The sequence below is a fragment of the Trichoplax adhaerens genome, genomic scaffold (assembly GCF_000150275.1).
Source record: "Trichoplax adhaerens TRIADscaffold_5 genomic scaffold, whole genome shotgun sequence".
Taxonomy (NCBI): Eukaryota; Metazoa; Placozoa; class Uniplacotomia; order Trichoplacea; family Trichoplacidae; genus Trichoplax; species Trichoplax adhaerens.
The window spans coordinates 5,220,373-5,243,740 of record NW_002060947.1 but is presented as its reverse complement, the minus strand read 5'-3'; the positions used below and the strand labels follow the sequence as shown (position 1 = coordinate 5,243,740).

The 23,368-nt window shown below is 32.8% G+C and overlaps 5 protein-coding genes across 5 annotated transcripts; 3 read left to right on the top strand and 2 right to left on the bottom strand.

Annotated features, from left to right (window-relative positions):
• Nucleotides 1-4,520: 4,520 nt before the first annotated feature.
• TRIADDRAFT_25022 (uncharacterized protein) lies at nucleotides 4,521-6,265 on the bottom strand (the record flags this gene model as incomplete). The annotated part of the gene is made up of 4 exons (XM_002112486.1): nucleotides 4,521-5,005; nucleotides 5,188-5,578; nucleotides 5,674-5,840; nucleotides 6,106-6,265. The coding sequence occupies 4 exons, from the start codon at nucleotides 6,263-6,265 to the stop codon at nucleotides 4,521-4,523; spliced, it is 1,203 nt and encodes a 400-aa protein (XP_002112522.1).
• Nucleotides 6,266-9,395: 3,130 nt separating this feature from the next.
• TRIADDRAFT_25085 (uncharacterized protein) lies at nucleotides 9,396-11,260 on the bottom strand (the record flags this gene model as incomplete). The annotated part of the gene is made up of 10 exons (XM_002112485.1): nucleotides 9,396-9,493; nucleotides 9,580-9,686; nucleotides 9,755-9,875; nucleotides 9,963-10,059; nucleotides 10,145-10,190; nucleotides 10,275-10,380; nucleotides 10,474-10,519; nucleotides 10,645-10,718; nucleotides 11,038-11,101; nucleotides 11,219-11,260. Coding segments are annotated over 10 exons (801 nt in total), but the record flags the coding sequence as incomplete, so codon positions are not given.
• An 828-nt stretch (nucleotides 11,261-12,088) lies between these two features.
• On the top strand, nucleotides 12,089-13,880 carry TRIADDRAFT_56634 (uncharacterized protein; the record flags this gene model as incomplete). The annotated part of the gene is made up of 8 exons (XM_002112936.1): nucleotides 12,089-12,139; nucleotides 12,288-12,386; nucleotides 12,469-12,602; nucleotides 12,941-13,002; nucleotides 13,142-13,200; nucleotides 13,314-13,387; nucleotides 13,546-13,641; nucleotides 13,736-13,880. The coding sequence occupies 8 exons, from the start codon at nucleotides 12,089-12,091 to the stop codon at nucleotides 13,878-13,880; spliced, it is 720 nt and encodes a 239-aa protein (XP_002112972.1).
• Nucleotides 13,881-14,037: 157 nt separating this feature from the next.
• Nucleotides 14,038-14,983, top strand: TRIADDRAFT_56633 (uncharacterized protein; the record flags this gene model as incomplete). The annotated part of the gene is made up of 3 exons (XM_002112935.1): nucleotides 14,038-14,121; nucleotides 14,188-14,467; nucleotides 14,586-14,983. The coding sequence occupies 3 exons, from the start codon at nucleotides 14,038-14,040 to the stop codon at nucleotides 14,981-14,983; spliced, it is 762 nt and encodes a 253-aa protein (XP_002112971.1).
• A 440-nt stretch (nucleotides 14,984-15,423) lies between these two features.
• TRIADDRAFT_56632 (uncharacterized protein) lies at nucleotides 15,424-23,070 on the top strand (the record flags this gene model as incomplete). The annotated part of the gene is made up of 17 exons (XM_002112934.1): nucleotides 15,424-15,487; nucleotides 17,913-18,019; nucleotides 18,427-18,586; nucleotides 18,999-19,056; nucleotides 19,268-19,358; nucleotides 19,714-19,830; nucleotides 19,990-20,049; nucleotides 20,162-20,227; nucleotides 20,858-21,095; nucleotides 21,306-21,404; nucleotides 21,491-21,559; nucleotides 21,886-21,926; nucleotides 22,004-22,028; nucleotides 22,111-22,184; nucleotides 22,597-22,627; nucleotides 22,709-22,752; nucleotides 23,011-23,070. 17 exons carry the CDS (start codon nucleotides 15,424-15,426, stop codon nucleotides 23,068-23,070), a joined length of 1,404 nt encoding a protein of 467 aa, XP_002112970.1.
• Nucleotides 23,071-23,368: the final 298 nt, after the last annotated feature.

The following is a 23,368-nucleotide window of genomic DNA, read 5'->3' as shown; positions in this document are numbered from 1 at the left end:
CTGTATTACTGCATTTTAATAATTTTGGATACATACGCGTATGTGTGAATATGTAGGTTGTAAGTGGATCATTACTAATGAAAATCAAGCATCCAAGCATTAAAACAGTTGCTTTTCCACCTCATTGTGACTGGATAACTGCATGGGATACGGATGAAATTATCATTTTTGGATTAAATAGAGAATCAGAGGGTCTGTTTAGAGGCTCTTCATTCTAAATGTACCAATATCACTGAGTTTATTAAAAATATTAACATTGTTAAATGATTTATCTCCGTAACTTGGCCATAATTATTATTATTGTATCTATTTTTAGGTCAAATAATTAAAAGAATTCCCTGTGCCTTTACCCAAGCATCGCAGATATTCATATCCGGTAAAACAAGTGCACAAGTAAGTTTTAATATTGAAAATAATGCTTGAATGGTTGTTAGTAATACTAAAGACGTCCGCTACCACTTTTGCTTAGCCGAGATACTAGTCAATTTCATTATCGTTATTGTTGCAGACCAGAATATCACTAATAGAGAAGAATACCTTAAAAGTATTCAATCCAAATAGCGGGAAAGTAGTAGAAAAGAAAGATTTACAGGTAATACTATTTTCATATAGAGATAAAATTGTTGTGGTTTGAAGTTCTTAAGTAGAGTTCTTAATCCTTTTTATCTGCTCTATAGTTTCGGCCGAAGTCAAGTTGCTTCTCTCACGACGGAAAGACATTAGCTATTATAACCAATAAAGTATTTCTATATAGTTTGTCTAAATTTAAGGTTAGCAGTATTAAATTCTGGTAGTAAATTGCGCATTTAATGTCGATAATCAAACTTTACCTCCTTTACTATCATTATCCACGATCAGATAATGTAATTTAATGATTTTTCAATTTATTAATAAATTTTGATAGGAAATTAGGAAGTTAGCGACAGATAAGCTGTATGATAGTGAAGCTACAAACGCAGTTATTCGATTATCGAGAGATTCCAAAAGAGTTGCAGCTGTCTTACCGGACGGAACTTACATTTGGCATGTTAGTAATGGTAAGTTTATTCTACTACGGTATTGGTAGTTTTAAAATTATTATAGTTCTCACAATATCAAGGTTTTGCTTCAAATGTACTGATAAATTTAAAGCAATTAATTACAACACTATTTTATGATCAGATTTTGCTAAAATTGTCATATCATACATTTTTTAAAGGGAAACGTATTGGTCAAAAGTTGACCTTAAATTGCGCTAGCGATCATCGATTTATTTCTTTCTCGTTAAATTTGGATTATATTGCCACTCCAAATCGCACCAATAGCCGAGAACTGCAAGTAAGCAGCTAAACCTTAATTGTCTTTTTATAACTAAGATTTACCTTCTTAAATCTACACTATTAATAGATTATTTTATAACCTCTGAAATTAGCTTGAAAATTAGTTTAACGCTTAATTCTCTCCTATTTATCAATTACATAATCAATATTTTCTATCGTAATGAATAAGATCAATGTTCAAGCCTACTTTTAAAGCATGCTTTTATGTCATTCATTGTCTCTGCTATAGCTTATCATCCTCAATAAGCAAAATAGTATAAGTAGAGCTGCTTTAAAAGGTCATGCCATGGAGATTACTTCTTGTGCAATTGTTTATGACCCTGGCAATATTGAATCGACCGTATTAGCAACATCTTCAAAGGATGGCTCAGTAAGGCTATGGGATGGTAGTTGTATTGTGCCTACCAGTGCTGAAGAATTTAAGCAGCCCGTATGTCGACATTACTAATTTCTTTCAACTTGAATCTACCTTATCCGACATTATGTTTAAAGCGTAAATAGACTCCTATCGAACAGCTTTAACTTAATGTTCATTGATGTGCCTATTTTGTGCCAATTTAGGTGCATAAAAATTCAGTGGAACGCTGTCTATTATCGCACAAAGGCAATATACTTGTTACAAGCACTCGCGATCAGCATCTATGGCTATGGGAAACGCAGCCGCCTAAGCTGAAGGCATCATTAATTGCCGATACTAATTCAGGTAACAAATATGAATAACGGCATTGCAGGATTAACTTTCTAAAGTTATTATTTGAGGATGGCTAGTAGGATTTCAGCTAAATATGAGCTTTAATGACATTGATAGAAGGGCATGTAACATTAGGCTTGAGATAAATCGTTATCTTATTTAATAATCAAGCTTTGATTTCTGTTCTGTTTTATTAGAAATTGTACTGCCTGTATGCTATTCTCCAAAGGATGATTTCTTAGCGGGTATATCAGATGATGGTATAGAAATCTGGTTGATTACCTCATTGCGCGAAGATACCTCTAGAAGTAAACATTGGTCAGTAATAACATGATTAAATTGAAGTTTGCCTTGTTGTAGCGCCTAATTCTAATCACTTACATAAATTTAATTGTAATGAAATGATTTAGCTTACATAATGTTTTAAAATTGATTAATTTTATGGTTTTTTCGTTGAATAGCATATTGCCATATGCTGGAAGAAAGCATCTATGGACCGTTTTCAATCGTTTAGGATTGTGTACAATTTTTATCCGTGAATCTCTACCAAATGTGGTTATCGCAGCTGTACTTGCTGACAATGCGGTCTTAGGAGAATGGACATTATCGAGGACACCTCCAAATTTTCCAGAACCTAGTACCGTTGAATTTAGACATGAAATCACTGACAAGGTATGTTCTGCATATACAAATAAAGTTACAGTATAATATTCAAACACTTCTAATTTTATGAAGTGGCAGTAATTTGTCTTATTTCGTACATAACAGTTTGTAAAATTTATCTAGCCGTTAATGTAATGAATAAATCTTTAATTATACTTCATATGATACATTTTTAAAGGTCATAGCAGCTACATTATCAGATAACTGTAGTCAACTAGCAACAATTCATGTCCATTCGACAAGTGATAACGTTGCCGGTTGGTTGTATGGAGTTCCTCAAATTACCACTTGGGATTACAAAACTCAACGTAAACTGAAAACAATTTCAACCGATAAACGCTGCCTGACGAAGCATCATTTCATCACTTTAGTTAATACCCAACCCGTAATTTATTGGCAAAATTCGACTACAGCAGATGTAACGTCATTTAAAGAGGAAAAAATATCTGAAGGAGTCGTTCATGCAGTTAGTCTAACCGGTAGATTACAACATAAACGGACCCTACCCGGTATCTATAGCAAAGTCTGGCGAGGTTCCGGCTTTCTAGCCAATAATATATCCTTAATGGGATGGATGCTTGGAGGTGTCAGCAATCGAGCACTGCAGGTAATTAATCTAATATCAAGAAAATCTATTGGCAAAGCATCTATTCACGGAACAGATATTACTTGCTTCGATATGAGCGAAGATGGTAGCCAGATTTCTGTAGGATGCAGCAATGGGGAAGTGCATTTTCTAGCTGCAGTTAATCCAGAGAAGCTAAAATCCAAGAGCGAGAGTAGCGCAGAGCTTATTCATAGCCTTAACCAAGATATTGCGGCAATTGATGTTAATATGTAAAAATAACTGCAATAACTACTGATCTAGGTGGCATCATTGAATAATCGTAGTCAGATCTCTATTTTTAAACGATATCAATTAGCAAGAATTCAATTATACACATGCGATTTTGAAGATCAAGCTAATGGAAATGTAGCACATCTTTGTTGGTAACTTAATTTGTTAGGATAACGACATAATTTCGTAATAACTCTATTCAGATCTTAGACTAACTATTTTTATCATTATCACTACAGACACATTAGTAATTGTAATACTATCCACGCCGTTCGGAAAGCAACTAATATATTTCTACTATTCAACAAATTTTATACAACTCGATAAGTACAGAGATAAATAAAATAATTTAGGTTTTTGTCTTCATCTCTGTGGTGAAGAATGTCATTTTGATATCATGTATTATTAATGAACAACAGTTTATGTTTAATTGAGTCTAGAAAAATAACCCTGTGGCACTGGCAACATAGCATTAATCGGTTATCGTTGTTCAATAGTGGTCATTTTTTAGCTACTAATATCAACATTTGAGAGCTCAGCAATATGAATTTTTACACGAATAAATTTTCAGCTTTATGAAAGAAATTTTCTCATCGTAAGGAATAAAATACTTCTGATTAGAATGTGTACCAATATCAAGCCATTTCAGCAAACATCAATACAGAGATTAATTTTTTAGAAACAAATATAATTAAAATATTAAAAAAATTAGATTATCAGGCTTAGAGAAATGACATCCTATTAAGAATAACTCGTCAGCTACTTATGTACCTTATATGCAAGGTAGACAAGTACCTCTCTTTTACTTAAAGTAACACATTTGATCATTAATACTTCAGTAAGCTCATCAAGTATAATATTGAGGAAAGTTTACGCAGTAAAGATTTCCGATAGTTAAATTAATCCTTTTGTACAACACATTTGGTGCAGGGTTTCATGAATTACTGAGTAAATTTATGGATATTACGCATTGTGTCAATAAATTAGACAATCGTAGGTGGATAGGGAATCATTTGTTAGACTGGATCAACATAAGTAGCTCTTCTTTGGTAGTCTTATAATTGGTATCCATCCAATGCTTTTTCAGCATATCCAGGGTTCTTTTAAATTGAGGTCCAGGCTTATGACCTAAAGATTTTAAGTCATTACCACCTATAGGAAATTTGGGAATTACCCAATTATTAATATCATCCACTAATTGTGAATGACCATTGTAATACATTAGTTGAATGATATGATCTCTGGACATGGTTTCTTTGTCAAATAGTAAGTCTTGATATTGCTTAAGTATCGTATAGTGATTTTGTCTCTTGCCAGTTATAAACTTCATCAAAAATCGTTCCACGTTCGATAACTTCCACGTCCTAGCTAGCGCTTCAGCGCTTGATACAGAATTCACCAAGCTTGCGAGTAAGACAGCAGGTTGGGGCTTATAATTTCGCATTCGATCCCATATCGCTTGAAATTCTTCAACATTACCGTCTTTTGGTAAATCTGTGATTGACAATTACTAAAGTTAAAGTTAAAATTGATAAATCCTTGCACTATATGCTATATGTTATATAACGATAACACTCTATCATAGAGTTCAGTTCTTAGTCAAGGACATCTTTCATGCTATAGTATAGCTATCAAATATGATAACATTGGTTGATATACTGTATTGAATGGCTTACTGATATGTGAAGCGACACCGAGATCATACATGAGACGTAGGAGATCGGGGGCAAAATTTCCGACTAATATTTTCGACATCTCCATCCAAATCCGCTCCGAAGCGATTTTCTCGAGTCCAGCAGCTGTATGACGAATTTCTTGCAGAATATCAGGATCATGACTGTCGGCATTAGCAGCTATTCGACCATAGAAACGAAAATAACGTAAAATGCGAAGATAATCTTCTTGTATCCTTTTCCTGGTATTACCTACAAAAATTATTCGCCTATTGATAAGATCTTCTCGTCCATTAAAGTAATCAAATAAAGTGCCATCAATGGATAGAGACATGGCATTGATAGTTAAATCCCTTCTTTCAGCATCAATTCTCCAATCATTAGTAAATTGTACCTTGGATTGGGAGTAAATTTTGAATGTTATTATGATGTTTTGTTGATGCTTTATTCTTCAATATGGCATATTTGAAGTAAATGTAAAGTACTTACTTGTGCATGACGCCCATCTGTTATTGCGTCTATCCTTAAAGTAGTAATTTCAAAAATAGCTTTATTAATAATAACCGTGATGGTTCCATGTTGTAATCCTGTTTCCACATATTTGATTTCATTTTTTTTCAAGATTTCAATCATTTGATCAGGAGTTGCATCGGTTGCTAAATTAAATGAATACACCATAAGAGTCATGATATAATTACTGATAGCTCAGTAGGAAATAATTTTGATTTGGCTTGATGATTGCTACACTCCTACTCTTGATGGTACATTAACGTCTAACAAAACGTTGGATTATTCAAATTGTATGGAATTCATATGAACTGTATTCAGCAATGTCATTCAAATTATATCTTGATCAATCTGAATTTAATGTACCATTATGAAAGTGTAAAGATCACTGCAGTATTGAATGGCTTGCCCTACCTAAGTCGATATCTTTGGCAACCTTATCCAAGAGCACATCCCTAACAACTCCTCCTACTAATCTGATTTGATAATTATTTTCTTGGAAAAGTTGGATGACTCGTTTTAACTCATCGGTTATGATAGCCCTGAAATTGGGTGTATCTACTTGGATCGACATTGATCTCTGTAGAGATGCTAATGGTTGGAAAGTTCTACAAGCAGATGTGTAATAAGGAGAATTTTGATTCAAAGTTATCCTTGGCAATCGAGTCAAGATCAAGCGCGATATCAATCCGATCATGTCCAGGAAGCTAAAGTCTTCTTGATGCCAAGATCCGAGCCAATCAATGTCTTGATACGTTAAATAGGTTTAGTACGCATACACTAAAACGTCCAATAGTGAAATCATAATCTCAGCGTCTAATCGCTAGGTTACGTTATTCCAACAAGGGCTGTTTGGGTCAATGTATAAGTTGGTAATGAACTTCTGAGTGTATTTCAATGCTGAAGACTTGTGTATGAACATATATCTTACTCTGTGTATGCAGAACATTTACCGTACAGTACAGTACTGTGCGTACACTATAGACTGTAGACTGTACACTGTACAGTCTAAGGTACAGTACAGTGCAGTAGTACTGTTATACTGTATACTGTACTGTACCGTACAGTAGATCATAACGGTTTAAACCGAACCTTTCTCAGGTCTGTACACTGTACTGTACGTACAGTAGAGCAACTTAATAATTTCAGTACAGTATTTGGTAACAGAATACAGTAGAAAGTACTGTATAAGTGTACTGTACTGTACTGTACTGTACAGTATGTACTGTATAGTGTATAGTATTCATCTTCCTTAGTTTGCTCACTTTTGCGCAATGAAAGAAATACGCATGTGCATTTCGCGGGGAGCTGAAGCAGCACCTAGAAAGAAATACGCAGGTGCATTCCGCCAGGAGCTGAAGTAGCAACTTCTATTCTCTTATGATTGGTTTCGTTTGTTAATGAAGTAGTTAATTTCCTCCCATCTCTAAAGCTACTTCAGAGATTTTTTCCAAGGTGACAATACAACTCAGACTATAAAGTTACTGTAACTAGTGTAGGAACTATCCTACTGGGATAATGATTAATTAGAATCATTTATCAAATTATACGTCATTGAGGGGATAGCTACTTCAATAACAACTAACCATAAATCGCCAATAACGTAGTTTGGAACGTGAACAATGCGTTCATAGTAGAATTAATAAATATCTATATAGGAGTATGGAAACGTAAAAAAAGGTATTCAGAATTTGCTATATTTTTAATTAAATTTGCACTATAGATTATCCTCAAATAGAATCATTCAATTTTGCACATATACCAGTACGGCGCAGATTGACTTACTACATGTAGTACTTTGTGCTTACTGTGGCTATTAATTTCGATCAATAATTCAAGAAATACATAAAGTAAATCTTTGGTTTACCAACATCAAGGTAAAAGGTTTTTAGAACGATTTAAAATTGGATAGAAGAATAGTATACTGACTATTACCTTAACAACTGAATTGAGTAAACTAAGGGAATTTTACGATCCTGACACTGTAGATTTGATGAACTGGATTAAGTTCGCACAGAAGTTGTAATAAGTGATTGCCTTTATTATTAAGGATTAATATTAATTAGTATTGTTAAGCTATATATTATAAAACTAACAAGATTCACAGCTATTTTATTATCTTTACACTTATTAGTTTATTTAGTTATACAATATGCCTACTCACAGGCTATTATTAGGATCGAATCAAAAACGTTCTATTTTTAATGTTAACGGTAATAGTATTGGGAAGGAAACCTCCTTTGCTAGTAGTATGCAACTTCTTGCGGGGGTGAAGTGCTGCACTGGTAGGCATGTTACCAATCATCCTCATTACGAAGAAAAATGGTTAACAGAAAGGACTACGAAGGTAATTGCGATCTTATTGGAAATGAAAACGCGCGTAGAAGAGAGATCGAACATAGCCATGGAATGAATACTGAATGAAATGGATTAAGCACTTATGTTAAATACAGTACTAATTTAGTACTGAACTATTATTTTACTTTTAGATCAATTCTACTCTCGTTTATCAGCTCGTGAAGTCTACGAAATTATACAAAGCACTAGAGCTCATTATATCATTATTGAAAACAGTATCTGCTACTCTTCATCCGTATCTGGCTGCAGGGTTATTGATCTTATTGATATGCACAACGGCCTTTGGTACAGTGTGAATATGACACGTTTAGAGTTTATCGGGTCACATAAATATCAATTTCAATACATCTATCTCTTTGGCGCACTACGGCATTTACACTTATTCAGAAATAGACTTAGAATAAGAATAAGGATAAAATTTAAACAATTATAGACTGATAGACTACTTATAAGACATCACAGAAATTTAAATAAATATCCAAAATTCTGAAATTGTGACAATTCCGATATCCTTATTTTTCAGATCATTTTGGTCATTGCCTCTCAAATGATAGCATTAATGTCGACAGTTCAGAATTACTCTTATGTTTATTTTTATTTTAGCCTTATTCTTTGTGATTCCTCCTATAAAATTAATTTTTCATCTGTTGACCTATAATTATGGTACAATTGAAGGCTAATAACATTAGCCTTTTCTTGACTCTTTTTATCAATGCCTTTACACTTACATTACTTCCATAACCGGCAAATTCAGTAGATAAAAGTCAACAGTTGCAATAATTTAGTATACTGATACATCATACTGGTCAAATCTATCCAAAAATTGTTTTATTTTACAAATGAATTTGATATTGGTTGAGTGCAGCAACATTAACGATACCTTGAAAGAATATAATACGTAAGATAATCGATACAAAAAAATGAAATACACATTTGCGTATCAATCTAACGATCGGTAGGGCTTCCTATTGAAGATAGTTATTATATAATGGACAGTACTTAGAACTACTTCCAATATAATGTAAGAATAAAAGAGAGATGTAGATTCATATACAAATGAACATGGAGATATCAAGATCAGTTAATATGCTATAATGCAACCTAACTTTTGAAGTAAAATTCCACATTATTTTACAATCTTATGCAGAGAACTTTGGTGTAATTGTATCTGAATGCATTTTTTTGCATAAAGGCACAGCAGACTGCAAGTTAACAAAGAGAATAATTTCATATCATTGCCAGCGCTCTATCCTAGGCAAATATGGTACAATACTCTGTTGTGTAGAATTATAATTTCACTCGCATACCGTACGTGCACGGTTAAATATTCATTACAAATTATTCAATCAACATAATTTTGATAGTAGATCTCGCATATCCCGTGCTCTTTTTATAGCCAATGTTATACATTCATTTAATTCGGCGTCATTTACGCCACGTCCACCTAAGATAACGCGATAAAACATACACAAGCTATTCCTATGGCATACTTGTACCTTAATAATTATTGTCTTAAGTCAGAAACTAAACCTGGTTTTAGAACGTTAGATAATCCATCATCATTATTAACTGTAATGGTGAGGTAGCCGCTGGATAAATTTTCTTCTTCGGAAGTCGGATCCGCTAGTATTAAATTTCTACAGTTGCAAATGAAGATCATGTTATTTGCGATAAAACTGCAGCAGTCCAGTAAAGACAGACATACTTATCAAATAATACAAATGTGGAAGAGATAGGACAGTCGTTAACATTTAGAGAAAATGATTCATCTTTCGAGACAATTGGTTTATCAACTTCTTCATCAATTTCTACTTTCGGAAACTTAGCTATAGAAGATTCATGGTAGTTAATTGAGTATATAGACACACTTTGAAAACGGTATCAAGATAGAGTAGAAAATAGCGCAAAAGTACCACTTCGCAAGGCAGCCAACATTGCAATAACACTAGCATCTAGTACATTTCCATCGCAGTCCAGGCATAGTAAATCAATATAAATGACCCACGCGAGCTGAGAAATGAAGGAAATAGTTGTAACCAAATTTTTGCAAAGTTGATGGGTAAATTTTGGTAAAAAGTACGTGCACTATGATTACCTTCTCTTTAACAATACATAAATCCTTCAGATTGATCAAGTTACAGCTATAAATGAGAATTTTAAAAATGCAATTACTACAGTAGTCAATAATAGAGAAGTTAAAGAATAGATGCCATACGACAAAGAACCTTTTGATTATGTCTGCTAAATATTGGCTGCATACTTGAGCTTGTTCCCCTGGAGGCCCGGGACGAAATCGATAAGAGCATAATGGGGGCAAGTCTACATTTGGAACTGAATGGAAACAACCAATAACAATGTATATTAGTAGAAAGCAGACACTGTATACCGTAACTCTGATGTATATCCTCAATCAAATGAACACACCAATGTAGCCATGGTCAGGACTATCTAACTTCGGGACCGCAAATTCCTACATTAATTCAAAAACATTATCAAAAAACTGTCTTTGCAAAGCTATCGTTACGAAGTTTATCCAGTTTACGAATTAGCTTAGTATCGCTTATTATAATGATAAAATAGTGATGAGCAACTTACAGTCTTTATACCACATAGCATAGTGGTGTTACCAATTTTAACTAATGCGGATCCGTTAGCAGTAGTAATCGACCCTTTACCAACAAAGTAGATTATAATGATTCATTTAGCAGGCGTGACTATTCCTAGATTGTGATTTTAGGTATACTTCGAAAAGTATGAACATACATATACGAACATGAGAGTAAAGATATACACTATTTCCATATCACTAAACTGAGACCAATTAGGCAAAAAGCATAAACAGAGGTAGAGTATAGACTAACTACAATGTCTGCAAAATATGCAGTTATTGTTAACCAATAAAACAGTGTCCTATCGTACCTTTGCTTTTATTAGAATTAGGGTATTTGAGCTAATTTTTATTTATTGATTCATAACCACTAGACTCACCAACATTGACTGTTGTTTTTCGAAATTGCTTAAACGTCCTGCGATCAGGTCTGATATTTTCAGCCTAGAAGAGAGGAATAAATTACTCATTACGTGCCATCCTTGGCAGCGATACGAACTTATTTTGAACCTCAATGTGCAATATGTCGATCGAGGCCATTTTTAACTATAATGGGCTTACAATAAATCTGTCGTAGAATTCCTTAGGCCTCAACGTTCTAAAATTGATGATCAATAAAGGTAATAAGCATGATTAAAGTGATGATCAGTATAGCAAGTATTAAGTTATTGTGTCAAGCATACTTGAATTGCAAAGCCATGTTCTATCTTGTTTCCTCCTTCAATTTCTGTAACGATGTAATCTCGAATTAATCTTGAATCTTTATAGGTCCAATTATGTACAGTTGGGTACGCATACGCATAAACAGTTTATGATGCAGTGCGGACAAGAAGAGATAATTTAATAGCTGTAATTGAGCGTTTTAGCCAATTTATAAATGGAGCTTAAGTTAGTTGGAGTTTGCTGTGCGCTCTACACTACAGTATGCAAAGTATGAAAATATCCTTATAATGCAGCAACAGTATATCAATCTTGAATCACCATCGGTTAGAGATGTTTGCAAAATCTCCAATTTTAATAGCTATGAGTACATTAAATGGTAATCGGGTTGCAATTTCGGAGCAGAAGCACCGAGCAGTGCAGTACAGTACAGTACAGTATAGTACAGTACAGTACAGTACAATGTTGTACTGTGCACTGTAGCACTGTACTGTACAGTACTGTACTGTACTGTACTGTCGGTGGCTACGGTACACAAGTAGTCTATTGCAAGACTATATTGCGCTATACTGTAGGACTGCGTCATGGACTTTTACCCACTTTAACTCTCTCAATCAGGCGCGGCTTGGCATGATCTAAGTGTGGTAGCGGCTAGTAAAATCTCTCACTATCTTCGACTAATCCTGATGCTCTTCATTTCTACAAGATTATTTCTAATGAATAACCGAATAAGAGGCCTTGGATTCTAGTTACTGATCCATCTTTTGCAGCATGAGTAAATCAATTATTAGTGGATCGTCCGTGAAAATCAACGCTGCTTCGGTGAGACTTATTCCCTACTAATGATCTACAGTAATTTCAGTCTTGCTTAGGCTTTAGGCTACCCATTTGTTGTGATTGCTTGTACTGGATGTGTGTTTAGCCTGTTGATGGAAATGGACTAACATCGCCATGCTCTTGATCTGATCAGATTGTTGAATTAAAAGCTGAATTATATAAAAAGCAGCAAGAATTTCAGAAGCAGAAATTAAGTGGTACTTCAGCTTTTGAATCATCCGCTCAAAATGATGTAGGTTATCTTTTCACACTGATATTAAGCTTGATATAGGATAATGTTATTGAGAGAGAATGACAAATCATTTCTACTGTAGGTTGGGAAAAAGCCCAAATGGATGACACTTAGTCAGCGCACTAAAGTCAAGAAGAAACCAGCAGCCGTAATGCCACCTAGATCAAATGAACCTGAAAGGAATGACGAGGAAGAAAATACCATTCGTAAATCAAAGTAATTTTCATTTTTAGTCATAGTTGTATGTTTACTTGGATTATATAGGTATCGATACAACTGTATTTACATATATCTATATACTCGTATGTGCGTAATGATCATATTCGAGATGAGAGTTTTAATCATTTTGGTAGTAGCCATGCAAATGCTTCCACTAGTACGGTGCTATTTACATATACTGCATTAGTTCTATATCGTCATCTGTAGCCTTATCATCGCAAGTTGTAAATCATCGACGGAAAACGTTAGGGTTATATTCGCAATTTATAGCATGAGCTCTTACTGCTTCGCTACAGTAATCTCCTTATTCTGATATGCTTCATCCAATATATTAGAGCTGCCTTGGAAAGAAAGGCTGCGCTATATGAAAAGTTGAAAAGTGGTCATGCAGATTTTGGTAAGCTATTTACGTTGACTAGTATTCCATCCATGGAATAGTACTATCATTTTTTCAAGTCGATTCCCATATTGAATTGATAGAATAGGTATTGACTACACTTGCTCTGATATATTTTATGAATATGAATCAATCGTAGTAGACGATGAGACTGATACTCCTTACTTGGTCGACTTTGAAAGGAAGTACTATAATGAGGTTACAGAGGCTTAACGAATTCGCATTGGTTCTAATTAATTAGATGAAACTATTATGCGTTACACCTGCCGTTACTCGAGATCTAAATATTTCTTTATAACATTCTTTATAAGATGGATGAAAAAGTCGCAGAAAATGAGGCCCTTCGAGAAAGTACGCCTCCACCCGCTAAGCCCGATGAAGAATGGTAAAGTTGCATAACTATTGTTCACTAAAGATGATTAAAGTTACTACGGAATAATTCACCTACAGTTATTGCATAATAATACAAAATTTTAGATAGTTGATAATAATAATTGATGAAAATCATATGCAACTTTGACTTATGTTATTCTTGCTGATTAGGGTCGAATTTGTGGATAGCCTTGGCAGATCAAGAAAGTGTATGAAGAAGGATTTAGCAACATTTAAAGAAACTGACGAAAATATTGAAGTGAAAAGGTAACGGCAATTGATCTTGTTCCTAATAACTGTATCTTTCTGAAAGTTATCTGTGATCTTAACTTGCATTTTATTTCGTGCACGCAATTGTTAGTGATGAGTCGCGTAATTTGACAATGCTTTCGGATGATATGAGACGAGAGATGCTGCGTAAAAAATGGGAGAAAGAAGAAGAAGAAGCCGCAAGAAGACCAATGGGTCCAGTTCACTATGAAAACGTAAAATTTGACGGTTTGTAGATTAATTTTATATATCTTACTGCTTGCTTAGTAAATTTCCGTATTATTGATACTATATAAGGATTGGCCACACGTTACATTACATTATCAGTATATTTGTCACCATTCGTTGCCTGCATGCTAAGATTCATCATTTATTGAGATAGAGGTACGAGAAATGGGTATTGGACACTTTAAATTTGCAACTGATGAATCCAAGCGTCAAGAACAATTTCAACAATTAAACAATTTAAGAGAACAGGTAGTCCATTATTAAACCATTTATTTTAAAAATTCAGGTATTTTAAATAACTGATTGATCAAATAGACATTAGATCAACGTACTAAACGTCAACATCTGAAAGAAAAAAGGAAAGCAGCTTTGGATGCAAGACTAGCAAAGGTTAAATTGAGGAAAGGAATCTCGGATGCGTTTGATGAAGAAGTAAGCAAAGACAATGATAGTGATGACAGTAAAAAGATGCAAGATGAAGAAACTGCAGCTACTATATCCCCTGCTGTACGTGTTGAATTACATGATAACCGTAAAAGTATGGAACAGCAAAGTGAATTGCAGAATGATACTAAAACTGATACGTCTAAAAAAGGTGTAGTGAAATATTTTTAGTTATTGAGGTTGTACTCCCAATTTCATTCTAGTCACAATCAATGATGTTAGCATTTTAAAGTTTAATCTTTATTCCGTTTACTCGTTCGATTTCTTAGTAAAGAAATATGATCCATCTCAGGAGCGACTTGCAGAATTTGCGCCGCCTGCTGAATATTTTGAAAATTCACCGGTCAATCAGCGTAGACATCAGCAGAGCTTCAAAAAACCGTCATTTGCGTTCAATAGTTATAACCATACCTGGAATTGGCAACCATACCCATCGGTCATTGGTGCACCACCACCAATACCTCCAACTGATACTGGATTTCAATATAAATGCCATGATACCGATCTTAATCGAAGCAACCTTGATCCCAGGACTTCAAAGCAAAGAGCTTATACCGTTCCCGTAACATCTGTCGAAACAAGCAATGCGGATAACTATTCTACGACTACAATTAACGAGAAGGATATTCAAAATCTGATATCATTTTATAGGAACAGTACCGATTAATGCTGACTTGCTCATATGTAAATTTCAAACAACTGATATTGATACGGTTTTAATTCTAAAGCTATTGTATATAGATTGTAAAGAGTACAGCCCTAGAAAACTAATGATAATTAAAGTATTCCAAGTTATTATAATGTTAACCTTCTCCACTTGGTTCATGTTTTTGACCTGAATTTATACAAAGAGTTGAAAAATTAATTATTTAATAATTGGACTAAAACGCAATGTAATTGTGTAGTAGCTTTTCTATAAGTTATTGGTTGTCTAGTAGATTCATTGTGCACCGTATAAAATATTAAATGACGAAATAAAATTCTTTATTACAAAAATTGTGAAGTCGTTACACTGCTGATATAAAACGGCAAGTTTAGTTACCTATTCATCATTTTTATCAAGAGAATTTAAAATAAGAAGGTATTATCCAACCATTGCATCACGTCATGTTTGGCGATTTCCGATCAGTTTACTTATGGAGTTCAGCAGATGTTGTAGATTGGTTGAAAGGTGAGTTTGGAAACGATAGTTAAAATTATTTCTTAATTAACGCTAAATACAATCTTCTGTTGACTTGGATAATATGAAGACCGCGAGAATCATAACTTGCAGTTCTAAATTCTATGGTGTGTAATTGTCATCAGTAAGATTTAAAAGTTTAATTATAGTTCACTATATTAGATATATAAGTAATGAAAGGTTAGAGCTTTAAGCTGTTCAGTGCAGCGGTGGTAATTTAAAATTACCCAAAAGAAGATGTAACTAACTAGAATCCAATCGGCTGAAACTGTCATAACTTCTGAGGTCTTGCGATTATGCTTGACATAAATAAGATCTGAAGTTATGTCATACTTTTTAGCAATGCGATGATGCTCAGAACCAGACAAAATTAGAAAACAGATCCCGGTCTTAGCCTTATAACAGTACGGTATGAGAGCATACTGCTGTAGTCGATCTTATTCCTTGGTATCATTTGCAGTCATTCCGTAATTTAATTAAATAGGAATTAATTTTTATTACATATTTTATGGCCTTGTATTATTATTATAGTGACGGTCTAGAATTAATTCCATTTCCTTACTTTTCGCCTACAGCGCCTACTGTACCTATTAGTCCTATCACTATTTATACATTTTGCGAGGTCAATCAGGATCTATAAAATAAATTGGACTGACCGTCATGTCATACTTTTCCTTTAGTTTCGCTTTGATCGTAGCAATCATCGTGATATCTTGCATACTCAATTAACTAACTAGAATATTAATGCTATGCTTTTAAAATTACTAGAATAGCGATAGAATCGTCCTTAAATCCTAACGTAATATCTACGAATCGATTATTTAATTGAACATAAATTTGTTACATTTGCTTCGGCTGCGCATGCACATCCTTTGAAGATGACAATCTAAAATTCTGCTATATTCCAAAATGGAAAGATGACTGATATGAAGATTTTGGAAAATGACAGCAATAACGATAAATTTTTATTTATTCATAGAAACTCTACCCAAGGTTTCATTGTTCAATAGATTTCATACGGTATAGAATAGTAATAGTAATACCATTGGAGACAGATTAATCATGCATTATTTATCAATATTGTCGATATTATAGTTTATTTAGTTAGCATTTGTCTTCGTTTCTTTCACGATAGGTAAACAGCTATGACAAGGGTAGCTAAGGGAAATAAATGCTACACATTATAACCTTTGTTCTATACCACATAGAGAACATAGAATATTATTCCAGATAAAAAATTGATAATTTATGGTCCTTACATCGTATAGCACGATTATAGTAAAGATTGCTGAAGGAAATGTAATTAATGGTATAATCGTACTTCTGGTTATTCATATGACTCTAAAATATCTATGTGCATAACGATATTAACGTATCTTAATTTGTTATCCGTTTTCGTGATAGCTATGGCAAAGACCGAGCGAAAAACATAGGCGTTTCATACTGTTCAATATTTCTATGAAATTTACAGCATTACTACATATGACCATATCCATGCATCATGACCTTTACTGTTATAGTTTAGTTTATCTGCTTTGACAATCTTTACTGTAAACGTCAAATTGCCTAAAATTGAATAAATTTAAATTGTTTCCGATAAACTATATTACTTCATAATAGCCTATGTCTCCCTGGAAGCCGATTAAGTAGAAAAAATCGAGTGCGGTCTTTCATTTTATTACAATTTAACACAATTATTTAATTATGCTTATTAAATAGGGCTGATTGAATTTGTTTAGGAGTTTCAGATTAAAATTGTATGAACCTTGATCGGATTTTTACAATTAAACTATCATTGGTATAATCATAGCCAAACCCGTAGAACATTCATATTCTAATAGTTTCATGCTAACAAATGGATATAAGACTTGAATTTTAACAAGTAGTTAGAGGACAGTATTATTATATTGTAAACTAAAAGTACAATTAGAGTAACAGAAATCTTGACACTATCAATTTTATAAATATGTTCCAATTAAAATGAAACAGAAAAAAATCGTCCACTCATCCATATAAACTTGTTATCAGTACAGTAGTTTATAAATATTTAAAAGAGCTTTTATAACTGTAAAAATGCTATTTCATTGTGCGATTTATGCATACCGTATGCATGCCAATTTATTCATTTGATATCTAATTCCGAAATAGAAAAGGCAATTCATTGTCTTCCATGTTATTGCGCAACGGACAAAATGATGATAAAAGATTTGATATATCGAGAAAGAATAACATACAATAATACCGTTAAATGTTTCCTTAATCATTCTAGCCTTACTAATTTTCTTCAATAATCGCACCGTCAATAATACAAATGAATGATAAATGATATTCTAGAGTGCAAGCTCGGAGTGTTTGGCCATATTCTGCTATTAATTTATCAGCAGTTTTTCTTAATGTTTTTATCTTATTTTGCTAGGCATCGATGATACTGAAAACGTATCATCCTTCTTGGCTTGCTTTCAAGATGATATTGATGGAGAACGATTACTTGAATTAAATCATCATGACCTTATTAACATGCAAGTAAGTTGATCCAAGTCAATATCATTTCAATCATATAAAGCACATAATCTCTAGTTGCAAACGATAATGCAAGCTGTAACAGTTTGAATAACCTATGGCCTAATCGCTCGCATAATATCTTACTTACGGAATGTCAACACAAAATTAGCTCTACCTGCTTGTAGTTTTACTAGTTTCTTAATATTAACTATTAGAGACCTAGAAATATTATACGATATCGGTATAATTGTAGGAAAATCTATTCTGATATATTTTTAGTTTGTTATTCTGAATTACAATTTTTAGATTTTCAGTTGCAATAATTAATAGGTGAAGCAGTTTTGTTTTAAATCTACATCTTGATATTAAGAATTATTAACTTTTTAACATTATAATAAACAATAACTTAAAATCAATGGACATACTAGTACGTGTCTGGAAATAACGATGAGCATTCTGTAACATATATCAACAAAACATATACGTACACTTGCGTTATTGGTTTTGTCACGATATTTTCATTTATAGATCGAAAGCTTCAATCATCGTCTTACGATATTAAAATCAATTCTTTCATTAAGCATCCTGGTAAGTTTATACCTTCTTCTTGTAGTTACTTTATATCTTGCAAATCATATGCAAGATGATTATGCTCTGCATTTAACGTATATCAGAGTCAGTCTTTATATTACTTAACTTTAGAGTACAGTAGTTAATGATGTTGCTAGATCGATATTTATTACCACATATCAATTGAACATATAAACGTTTTAAGATTATTCGGTGTACTAATTATATTATTAAATGACAATAGTCCCTCATAAGCGTTCATGTTGTTCTTAGCTATTTTGATACAGTCTTCAACATTACTAATAGCTATAATATGTGTATTTCCTTTTTTCGAATTCAATGATACCGTAGCAATCAACGCTACAAAATCAGACTGCACTGTTTGCAGCCCGTAAATTAAATAGATTGACTTTGGCGCCTCGAACTTCAGCACTGCACTTTTTGAAGCTAACTAAAGCTTCTCGACAATTAGCCTTTATTTTAAACAGGTAAATCAATGATGAATTTCACAGTACGAGCTTAGGACGACATACTTGCTTATTCTATAGTATTGCGTTAAAAATAATATCTCTATGAAGAATTTTATCGTAGCTTGTATTAAAATCTTGAGAAATTTATTATTCTGAGAGAATTACAGGTATTCTATAAACTGAAAAATTAAAAGTAGTCAAATCTAACCCCTATTTATTGCTCATATAGTCCACCATTTTCTACATTACGAGGTTACCATGGACTGAATAGACTAGCTAAGAGGTTCGCAGATGAATTGGTTTGGTGTACAAATAGTTCGGTAATTATTGGTATAACATAAAATTAAGCAATCAATCGATAAAGCCATAGCCCTATTACGGTTGGCAAATTCGCATTCCCCTGCAAAAAATTTATAATTTCTTAATCGTTAACTTAAAAGAAGGCCATAATGGCGTTTAACAGAACATTAAAATTATGTTTTTAGACCAGCAACACAATTTCAAAATCGAAATTTCAAGAATTCGTAAGTCCTTATAGCAGAAGTAAATCTATACCTATATTCAATATTAATTGAATTAGAATATTTACAATATTAATTAAATATCATAGTACACTGTGTACCGGATAGTAAATCTTGATGCTATTTTCATCGCTTGCATTTCTATTGTATTTAGTGTCAGGAAGCCAGTACTATTTGCAATAAAATTATGGATGAAACGAAGGACTACTCATTATTAACTTATCCTACCAATTTAAAACGAGCTATTATAAACAAAAATGATGATATTTTGGTAAAGAATACATGGATTGTATGACATAAATGATAAATACTGTACTTTTATAATGGTATATTCCGGTCATGAAATAATATTAGATTAATATTTGTGAGGACGTCACATGATCATTGTTTCTTAAAACCATAAGTCATGATATACTCATATAATACTTAGGGGGTAAAGCTTGTTCCAAGTATCTCCGGAACCTTTATAATTGAGAGCATTAAACCTGATGTGAGTAAACTAATTTTTTAAAGAATTAAACGTTATGTGCACGTACTTTTATTTGCTTCTAGAAACATAAAATTATGAATTTATCTAACAAAGCGCTTAATTTTACTAAAAGTCCCCAGCATATAACAGCGAATTGGAAGAAGGTGATGAAGTATTTCAAATTAATGAACAAAATGTGGTAAGATTCTTTACTATGTAACTTAAACATGTAATCTGAATTTGAAACCTGATTGTCACTAGCTTGAGTGCGAACTACTATCCTAAATTAATAGATTACTTATTACAAACTCCACTAAACCTGGAGGTCTACTGTGTGGTAGTCCTATACTACTTACGGTCACACAGGGATAAGATTGTTCTAATAGATTAGCATAGTTTTATTAATAGAGTAATCGAGTGCCTTCCAGCACTCCATCTAATTATGAACTAAGGAGCCGAGTATTCGCTCGTCCTTTTATACCCTACCATGAAACTTGTGGTGCACTTTTAGTAATTTGGCATCGTAACATTTGTGTGATTTAAATGTGACTCTAAATGGTGCCAAGAATAATTAATTATTAGAGACATAGCATACTTTTTGCTATAATATTAGCAATTAATTTCTTCTGCAATGCACTGGATACGGCAACATAGTAATGGGATGCGGTAACCAGTTTACATGCGTGCCTGTTTTAGCTAGTACAAGTTTAAAGATTTATCTATTTTAAAAACTGATAGGAAAATGTATAACGAGAAGCCACTATAATAATTTCACTTTTAAATTTATTTACATCTTACTTATGAATAAACAAACTTGTCGTTTTATTAGGCGGGCTGGCAAGAAGTAAACGTAGTCAAATTAATTAAATCATATCCTGTTCTTAAAGTATATGTAATTCAAAAGCAATCGCTCATCAACGACAAAGCACTACCTGAAAATTGTAATCTTCGAACATCAATCTCTCATTCACAATTGCAAGATGCTGTTAAAATCAAGAAAGACGTTATAAGTAAATGTGCTTCTCAAGATAATTTAGCACATTTATCCAATGGAGAAGATAATTATGGTAATACTGTATAGTAATTAACATTGCATTGGATTTTGAATAAAATTGTAAAATGGGACATGATAGTTCTCATTTTAAAACCAGAAATTATACTATGTATTTATCGAAATTATTTTATTACATATATTTATTGTCCTAAGAATGCCTGGGTATGACCCATTTTAAGTTCTTTGATTATATAAATGTATGCCTTTATGTTTTACCTATTAGCCGATCAATTTGGCAATAATCCTAGAATTAGACGCCAAATGTCCTTGGGTGCTGCTGTTGAAGGATTAAGCATGGATCGTTACTCATCTCCAGAACGGGGTATAGTTTCATTCTGGCTTAGGTATTGCAATTATTTGAATATACAATGACTAAAACACGCTGGGATGTTACGTTTGTTTATATAGAATTGCGGAAGAGATCTTTAATAATAGCCGAGCAAAAGAGCCTTGATATGGACGACTACGAATTTGCAGGTATTGAAAGGTTTAATTACTTACTAATAAGTTTTAATTTTTTACCTTCTGAAATTGTCGAAATTTAACTATAGTTTAAACGTATTGATTCCTAATTGTTTAGCGATTTTGCATGCTAATAAAATTTACTAGTTTAATTTATCTTACGGTATTGAAAGGCTGTCTATACTCGTATAGTGATTAATTATGCACTTAGAAGATTTTTTGATATTATTAAAGTTTAGTTAATACCCAAGATGCTATCAATGATATTACAGCTTAATTGAAAATGAAAAAGAGAAAATTTTATTATAGACATAATTGATGATTGTCGTTCATTTTGGCAGATGTTGTTGAAAGTCCGCCATTAATCGGAATGGATCACAAAGTTAGCTATAAATAGCATAGCTCTAAAATATTTTTCTCAGACACGATGAATCTCTAAATATCAATTTTTTGATTTAGGAATTTGCGTCAATTGGAGAAAAAAGTAAGTGAGAATATCGCTATCATCAATTCATAAGCACCTTTTATTGTCATAAAACCTACCGATTGCTACTTGTCTTCTATAGATTCATCAGTTCCCGTAAGGAGTAATAGCTCACCTGGTAAAAACCGCAAGGGTTTTACTGGGATTAAGCAAAGGGTAAACTCAATTTTCGACACCATTTCACAATATTAATTAATTGTCAGAAAAATTATAAATTATCATTCGAGGTGAATAATGTTTTGTATTCACCATCCATAACTCTTTTTGAGCAGATCAAGAAGCGTTTTAGCAACCAGTCTCTATGGGGTAATGTCTATGTTTATATTCTAGTAATCGGACTATGTTCTGTCATTTGCAATTTTTAATTCATGTAAATGCTAAAAAATCATTATCTCATTAAATCATAATTTTTAATAGATTGGGGAGGACAATCTTCCGGTGTAAGTAAACGATAATTCAGCTTTAAGTTATTATTAATTTGATAGGTTCTGATGATTGCAAAAATGGAAATATTATACTACTTCACTTATAACCAATGTTTAGCTAATCCCTATGATCTATTCTACAGACTGGACATAGGAGAGATAGTGCTGTATTTGGTAAGTTTATTATAGTTCAGCCGTAAATTTCTAAGATCAGATGGTATTTTATTTCGCTTCATGAATTTTGCGTATATTTAGGCCGTCGAAATAAAGATCGTAGCTTTTCAGCTATTTCCGAGAATGTAAGTTACAGCTAATCAGTGACTTAATATTTGAAAAGCTATTTTTAAAATTATAAAATACAAATAATTCTTACAGAAACTTGTTTTAAGATTTCATTCTGCAAATAATAAGATACGTATAATAAAGAGACTGTTACATGATATTATTCGCATCACATTCACGACGGAATTTTCTTTCTATAACAATTTGTAACAGGATATTTTCCAATAGAGAATGTTTCGATAGTACATAATTTAAATATTATTTTGCTTATACAGGAATTACTGCATAAAGTGAACAAGTACCGAGGAGGTGATTATAGTTATAATTGCGATTAGTAAGCGATATTGCATAGAAGCATTTACATGATGTAGTAGCTTAAAATGCCAAGATGTCATGCCAATCAGTACACCCTGCTCTTTAATGGTCATGAAAGTAAATTATATTGACGTGTGTATTATAGAATAATTTCATATTCGATTTGAGATGTACTTGTGGGCCAGTAACATTCACCGTCCTCCTAAGTGTAATTTTAAAGGATAACGATCATTGATGTATTTGTAATCCTTATTTTAGGAATAGTTAGACTGAAATAGTAATTACGAACTTGTTTAACCGAAGCATCTTAATTGATCT